The sequence below is a fragment of the Carassius auratus genome, chromosome 31 (assembly GCF_003368295.1).
Source record: "Carassius auratus strain Wakin chromosome 31, ASM336829v1, whole genome shotgun sequence".
Classification (NCBI taxonomy): Eukaryota; Metazoa; Chordata; class Actinopteri; order Cypriniformes; family Cyprinidae; genus Carassius; species Carassius auratus.
In genome coordinates, this window is record NC_039273.1 from 18871481 (window position 1) to 18880064 (window position 8584).

Genomic DNA, 8584 nt, shown 5'->3' on the forward strand with positions numbered 1-8584 from the left:
ATGGAAAAACACTTCCCAGCAAAAGTCATGTTTTAGAAAACAAATTTGTTCAATTAAAAAAAAAAAAAAAAAAAAAAAAAAAAAAAAAAAAAAAAACGACATTAATTCTGATAATCCTGAACATGTCACATGGAGAAAATGGATAAAGCATGTTTCAGAACACAAATGTGTTCAGTTTAAAAGAAACAAAAACACTGGGCCTGGATTCTGATAATTTTGAAGTTGAATGAATTTTCAAGTATTATGTGAATATTGTATATGGGGCTTTAGCTAATTTATTGATAAACGATGTACTAACTGTAGATGTAAATTTTATTATGTAATGTTTTGTGACCCGTGTGATTTTAGCCCGTGGGACTACGGATGGAAATTAGCCTTTGGCTACAATCCAGCATGTTTACATGCATGTATTCCATGTTTGTTCATTAACATGCACTGTCCCAATCAAATAAATAAATATAAACTAAATCCTAATCACGTCACAAGGTAATAAAAATGATTTAAGCAACAAAGCGCTGCACTGAAGTACAAAAAGTCGGTCTGTCCTGTTCTTCAGCGAAATGCCAATCTTCTGAAAGACCACGTCTGTGGGGACACAAACAGTTACAATTAAAACCCAAACCAAAAGAAGAGCAGAGACAGCAACAAGCCTTAACCAAATACTCTCAGTTTTGGCCACAGACAATTACATCACATTTATTGGAGTTAATTCTAAAAATGATTGTCCTTTGGTCCACTTTATCATCGATGAATGATAAACACAGAAGATGAAGTCTACCACTACTATACAAGACAACAGAGCTTCTATACCTGTTACTCTCCCCAATCAAATGCAGCAATTTTTGATGTCAGACTCAATACTCTGGGGTTGACAGAGTCCGCTCTCTTTTTCTCTCTCTTTTCCACCTTGGTACCTTTATGAGGATTTATCCTAAAGATGCACCTTTAAAACACAACACAAACAATATCCTTAAATAATTGTTGTATGTTTCTTAACCAAAGGAATGCAGTCTATGAAATACCTTTGCAAGAATTCTAGTGTGGCTCCCAGTTCTACAGGGTAACTGATGTTCAATATATAGTAAAGAGAGAACATCAGATACAGGGCTTCTGTAAAACTCAAGAGATGGTCATTTACAATCATCTGGTCTACTGCTACCATGTACACACTGGCTGTCAGTGGGTTCTCTCCTTTGAAAAAACACAAAATCAGTAAGACATAATATTTAACAGAATGTGAGTTCTGATCACCCAAAACCAGGAATTATTGTGTTGCAAGATCATAGTAAATAATACCCACCACACACTACTATACATGGTGTTGCTGGAAGCTGTTCTGAGCATATATCACTTGGAACAGAGGTGTCTTCTACCATCACAAGAAAGTGGTCTTGGTCATTTTTGAAATGGGTTAGCAGCAACATCACGGCCCCACAAACATGATCCCCTCCAGCTCTATACTTTGTGAGGATTCTCCCTGCTCTGCTTGCTCTTTCTGTGCACTGAAATTGAAAGTAGTCCAATATTCTTCTGAACTTACTGGAAGCAGATTCTTCAAAGCTGTTGTTTATGTCAATGCCAGTGAGCTCTTTAAAGTGTGCTTTCATTCCTGCTGGCTGAAAAAGATATGGCCACTCATCAAGTAAATCTTTGGTTTCCTTTCTAGATTGGATGCTGTTTCTTTGAGGGGTGTATGTAGAAGTCATTAAGTCATAGATTGTCTTTACATCACTTTCATTATTTTGAAACATTACTACCAACTTCTCTTTCTTTTCCTGCTGCAATTCAGATGTTTCTCCAACTAGCAGTTGTGGATCAGAATTTATACAACCATATAACAATTTTTGTTTCTTTGTTGATACTTCTAGAGTACCACAAAGTGGTATACTAATAGCTTTTGCTCTTTTCAAATTGTCAATTCTACACACCAGTTGTTTGAGGAGAGAATCATATCCACTTCCTACAACCTGGGAATTAATCTCATCTCTGAAAGACTTTGGGTATGCAATCACCATTTGTCGGGCTATTTCTGATACATGTTTTTTTTGCTGGACATTTGCTGACTTCCAGGATCTCAGAAGCAACAATGCGGACCAACTTTCTTCTCTCAGAGCAACTTGGCCTTTCGCCATTTTGCAACTTTCCCATAAAACTTGCTGGCATTTTTTGTCATGGAACATCAAAACTATAATGCCAGTCATGGTCATAAAACGAAGTTTCACAGCTACTGTCACCTAGAAGATAAGCCAATGTCCACAGGTTACAGGATGAACACTTTTCATGCAGCTGTAATTTTTTGGCAAAATTGCCTATTCCCAAGCTGCAGATTTATTGAAGTTTAATAACGGACAAACAGAGATGGCATGGGGCTTTGTGGGTTGTTCATGTGCCACTATATATAGTATGCATTTAAAGTGGTGCACAGACTTGTTTTATGTCCGCAGTGCATTATTGTCAGAGGGGAGACGGTTGTGCATTTTTCACAGGGACCACAGGACCCAACTGGAGACGTTTTGGCCATTCATGCACCAGGTAATCACCACAGTGGCACATGTACGGATCACAATGTATGCAATTTCCAAAATCAATGTTTTGAGGCCCCGTGCCATCACAGTTTGATTTGTACCATCAAACTACACTAGTCAAAATTTTAAGAGGATCAAAACCTTTCATAATAGTTGTCTTAAAACCAATACACAAAACTCTTCAAATGTTGACTAGTGTACAATAAATCTGCAGATTTGTATACATATACACCTACACATATACAAACCCGATTCCAAAAAAGTTGGGACACTGTAGAAATTGTGATTAAAAAAGGAATGGAATAATTTACAAATCTCATAAACTTATATTTTATTTACAATAGAATATAGATAACATCAAATGTTGAAAGTGAGACATTTTGAAATGTCATGCCAAATATTGGCTCATTTTAGATTTCATGAGAGCTACACATTCCAAAAAAGTTGGGACAAGGCCATGTTTACCACTGTGTGGCATCCCCTCTTCTTTTTATAACAGTCTGCAAACGTCTGGGGACTGAGGAGACAAGTTGCTCAAGTTTAGGAATAGGAATGTTGTCCCATTCTTGTCTAATACAGGCTTCTAGTTGCTCAACTGTCTTAGGTCTTCTTTGTCGCATCTTCCTCTTTACGATGTGCCAAATGTTTTCTAAGGGTGAAAGATCTGGACTGCAGGCTGGCCATTTCAGTACCCGGATCCTTCTACGCAGCCATGATGTTGTAATTGATGCAGTATGTGGTCTGGCATTGTCATTTTAAATGAGCCTTGGCCCAGAGAAAATGCCTGCGCTTCTGAATCATGTTTAGATATGGCTTCTTTTTTGACCTCTAGAGTTTTAGCCGGCAACGGCGAATGGCATGGTGGATTGTGTTCACAGACAATGTTTTCTGGAAGTATTCCTGAGCCCATGTTGTGATTTCCATTACAGTAGCATTCCTGTATGTGATGCAGTGCCATCTAAGGGCCCGAAGATGGTTTTCTGGCCTTGACCCTTACGCACAGTGATTGTTCCAGATTCTCTGAATGATATTATGCACTGCAGATGATGATAACTTCAAACTCTTTGCAATTTTTCTCTGAGAAATTCCTTTCTGATATTGCTCCACTATCATCTGAATGGTTGACGATGGCACCAGGTATTTTGCTTGTAGCTGCATATAAAACAGGCAGAGATTTTTCATGTACAATGACTTTGCGTTACATTTCGTCAGGGAGTCAGTGAATTCACTTTCATCAACCTCCTCCGCAGTAACATCAAAAAATGCTGAAGAAGGTTGCTCAGATAAAGTATCCATAATACGTACTTGTGCAAATCTAGAAGTCCTGTGCTTTCGTGAAACATGGGCAGTGAAACTTGATCTTAAACTGAAATTTTTGTCACATTTTTCAAAAGGACAACACACCACCTCTCCCTTGGCTAAATGTGACCTGAGATGAGAAAGGACATTGTTCATGTCTGTAAATTGTTGTTGACAGTCTGTATGGTTGCAAACAAACGTGCCCGTCGAATCATCAAAATGAGTATGTGGTCTTTTGTGATGGCGATAAACATGAGCTTTGAGAGCATTGTATTTTGAGAATTTAAATTTGCATTCTGGGAAGCAACATGGAAACTGAGCATTTGCTTCATGTCGGTGTACGATTTGATGATTAACATATCCCTTAACTGTCTTCAGAGAGCAATCACAAAATTTGCACAAATACATCATCATCCATATGGTTAAAGGTAACACACCTCAAAGATGAAATCCGTTGTCCATGCATATGAGTGTTCTTAAATGATTGTGAAAGCAACGTTCTAAAACAACAACACAATTCTGAAACACCTTTATACTTTTTAATGCAACTTGCGTCAAACATTAAGAATAAGATTTCAAAACGTATGTGATTAGCCATTGTAATTGTATTCACCTGTTGCAAATTAACTTTTAAATTACGTTGGATGATACGTCAACAGATTTTTTTTTAACACTTACCATTCACCACTCGACATCGAGGTCCATGATTGTTTTGTTGACATTCTGTTATATATTGCATGCATACAGCAGAATATGTTGCCTAAACGGTCACGTTTACTCACAAAGCTACTTAACAAAGTCACTTACGATTTTTGAAAACAAACTGACGCCTGTAAATATTCCAGCGAACCCAACTCCCCTCCGTGTTTTAGCTTATTTGCCATGTCAATGAGCACGTTTCCCGACCAAAACAAAAACACAGAGATTTTTTCCTTGAGGTATTTGTACGCTGTTTTGGAGCCATGATGTGCCACCTGCAGTTAACAGGCTGCTGCTTTGTCTCTTGGCTGATGCCGTTGGGCCGAGGCCAATGATTGAGAAGCAGTTTGACCAATGGCGTGCGTAAGGCGGAACTTAACAAGAAAGGTCAAAACAGTGCAGAAACGCACACCAAAAATTGTCTACCATAGAAAGCAAAAGGGGAAATTTCCTGTGACATTGTGAGGTCATCATACTGGGTAAATATGCTGGCATGTAATATTAAATATAAAATTGTAATCAACAAGTGTTACTGTATTTACGTTGTTTCTTCTGTTGCAGTGCACCCTTGGCCTTGTCAGTGGGTGAGGTCACATCACTAAACTGTCTGAAGAAGTAAGGTGTCATGGACCATCATAAAATTTGTAAGTGCATTACATATTTAATGAACAAAAAATTTTTTGAAGTAAAAAAACAATATTTTTTTTATGTACGAAACTCAAGAACATATAAAAAGAGTAACATGATCAGACATAATGAATATAGATATGTGATGTATGATATATAACCATTTTCTCTCTTATTTTTTAAAGGCATCAACATGGAGATTGAATTGGAGACCATTGTTCTGTTCGAAGTGTAGTTTGTGGAAGAGGCAATGATGAAATTAATTTGAATTGTCAATGTTGTATTTTAAGCATATAAGCGATGTTCAGATGATGGTACTGTAGCACTGTTTAAAGTTTTTAATATTGTTGTTATATACAATGGAAACTACTGTAACAGAAGAAAATAAAGAGGGAAAAATACAAATTATTTTCTCTAATTACTTTTTGTGACATATAACATACATTTCATGAACTACATATACAATTATCTGTGAGCCATAATCAAAATCAAAATGCTGTACATCCCTTTCAAAATTATGGTCCATCACAGTTAATTTTTTTCAAATAACGGTCAACACATGTTATTTCAATTTACAGTCAAACTGTTAAATAATGATCAAAACATGATTTCAGTTTACAGTCAAAACATGCTTTATAAAGTAATGTTGTCAACATGTCATTTATATCTACATTCAAATCATGTTTAGTTAAACAACTGCTACACCAAGTTTTTACATTTACAGTTAAAACATGTTTTATTAAATAAGGGTTTAAACATGTTACGTGAACTTACAGTTAAATAATGCCATTACATTTAATGGTCTATGCATGTATTTGCAATTATACAGACAAAATATGTTATTTCAGATTACGTTTTAAACATTTTATAGTACTGTATGGTCAATGTTCTTTTTTCCTGTTGCTGTGTAAGCATGTTACTTCAGTTCATGGGGTTTTACCGTTATTTTCATTAATGGCAAACGTTTGGCACCCTGTGCTGCCATGCATTTGCTCGTTTTTTTACGTGTTTTTTTTTTACAGTGTATCTCAGAAAATTTGAATTTTGTGGAAAGGTTCAATATTGAAGACACCTGGTGCCTCACTCTAATCAGCTAATTAACTCAAACTTGACATTTGTCCAAAAGATGACCACTGACACCTTGCACAAAGAGGGCAAGACACAAAAGGTCATTGCAAAAGAGGCTGGCTGTTCACAGAGCTCTGTGTCTGAGCACATTAATAGCGAGGCAAAGGGATGTGATGTGGTAGGAAAAAAGTGTACAAGCAATAGGGATAACCGCACCCTGGAGAGGATTGTGAAACAAAACCCATTCAAAAATATGGGGGAGATTCACAAAGAGTGGACTGCAGCTGGAGTCAGTGCCTCAAGAACCACTATGCACAGACGTATGCAAGACATGGGTTTCAGCTGTCGCATTACAACAGACAGCATCAGAAGCGTCTCGTTTCAAAAAGGACTGCTGCTGAGTGGTCCAAAGTTATGTTCTCTGATTAGTTATCAGGGTCCCAGAGTCTGGAGGAAGAGAGGATAGGTACACAATCTACGTTGCTTGAGGTCCAGTGTAAAGTTTACACAGTCAGTGATGGTTTGAGGTGCCATGTCATCTGCTGGTGTTGGTCCACTGTGTTTTCTGAGCTCCAAGGTCACAGGTCAACGCAGCCATATACAAGGAAGTTTTAGAGCACTTTCAGCTTTAAGAAGCATCTCACTAGCCTTTCTCTAAGTGGGATAACATAACTGAATGAAAGCCTTGGAGGGATAAAGGTCTGGACTTAATAGACTTATTTTTAGCACGAAGCAAGCAGTTAAAAATCAGTAGACATTGTCCACCACAGCTATTTACAAAAGCCCTGGAGTTGAAAATCCTAACCTCAATGTCATGGAAGGGCGTTATTCTTATTTATTTATTTTTTAAAGCACAATTATAGCTGTATAGGTAAAAAACCTGACAAGCAGATTCTTATGTGTTCAAAATAAGAAATAATAGCTAGTATGCTATAATGGGTGCAAAGGTGGCCATAAAGGTAAATAAATTGTTGCATGTGAGATCCTAAAGTGTAATACAGTATATGACATGGATGATGGTGGAATGTTGGGGCTTTGCAAATTCAAAAATGGGTCATGGAAAACCCCCAGTGTAAAGTTTTGGCCATAATGGAAAGTACTGAGAGTGTTGACAGCACAAACCAATTAGGTCCTCATATATTGGTCTCATATTCACTAAGAGGGAAATAGCTGGTGACCCCCTTCCCATTTGCAGTGACCCAAAAAAAATGGGTCTTACAAAGCCTTCAGCACCTGGCAGAGGGACTCAAAAGTAAACGGACTGCTTATGAGCAATACCTACAGGGCTGTGGGGAAGCGGCATTCGTTGGACTAAAATAGAGCAAACTAATCCCCCAGTTTTCTGCAAGAGCGGGTATGGCTGCCATCCCCCCCAGGGCGACCGAGCAACTCAAATACCAAGAATCCTACTGTGTCTGTGTCCAGAATAAACTCTCTAGCTCCCCGCAGCAGCTTGGAGATAACACAAACAAAGTGAGAAATGTTGAGGCGAGCTCGGGGTGGGAGCAAGCAATGGTGTAAGGTCTCCTTCAGAATTTGCAGTGGTGGTGATTTTTTAAATTATATTCATACATGCTGATCTTGGGGTGAGGATTTAGGGCAGCACTGTTTCCCAAAGGCCCGAATTATGGTAACTCAGTTAATGTGACATGTCAGAATTTCACCCGCCCATCCAATTGCCGCTCGAGAGAGGCCAATCGCCTCTCGTTACCCCCTGTACATAACATGTCAAAAGATACATGACAGCTGAAATTTGTCCCAATTCAAAAAATGAGTCACAGAAGGCACATGAATTCAGCTCAAAATCATATCAAAGTCCCACAGTGTATTACCAGTCTAACAGCGTTTAGAAAACTACAATGCCAGACAGTGAACTGAAACTTAAGAGGAACTTAACTCTTTAAACCTTAGGTGTACAACCCACACACAAAAAAAAATCTAAATCAAATTTACTAAGCAACCCTTGAAAGGAATAACACAAAATAGTAAAATTTTAAAGGTTAGAATGTCAGCTATTTAATGAAAGAGCACTGAGCAGTCCCCCTAAAAACCAGTGTACCGCGAGCAGGACATCCCCTCTGCGACAATATTTATAGTCATGTTTTATTTTTAAACCACTGCCTTGATTGACAAAAAAATTGATATAATTTGAAAGCTCTGAAAGAGTCTGAAAAATATAAAAAAATATCATAGTCATTATTTTTAGTCATTAGAACCTTATTAAAGAGCTTCAGATGGTGATGTAGCATGTGGTGCTTGTGACGTTTGATGGTCTTGATAAAGGAGACGAGGATGATCATTGAAAAATATTATTAGTAATATGGTCGCGGGGGGCTTCCCGCCCACAGTACACTTTGCTTTAGAGC

General features: G+C 37.8%; 1 protein-coding gene across 3 annotated transcripts; it reads right to left on the reverse strand.

Annotated features, from left to right (window-relative positions):
- Positions 1–263: 263 nt before the first annotated feature.
- Positions 264–2804, reverse strand: LOC113050732 (uncharacterized). 3 transcript variants are annotated; one of them, XM_026213992.1, is made up of 4 exons: positions 1541–2804; positions 1301–1369; positions 1023–1191; positions 264–943 (listed from the first exon to the last, which is right to left on the reverse strand). In XM_026213992.1, exons 1-4 carry the CDS (start codon positions 2205–2207, stop codon positions 814–816), a joined length of 1035 nt encoding a protein of 344 aa, XP_026069777.1. In that variant the 5' UTR covers positions 2208–2804; the 3' UTR covers positions 264–813. The 3 variants fall into 3 exon arrangements, with proteins under 3 accessions (XP_026069777.1, XP_026069776.1, XP_026069775.1); XM_026213991.1 differs by having other exon boundaries at positions 264–585; positions 811–943; positions 1301–2804; XM_026213990.1 differs by having other exon boundaries at positions 1301–2804.
- Positions 2805–8584: the final 5780 nt, after the last annotated feature.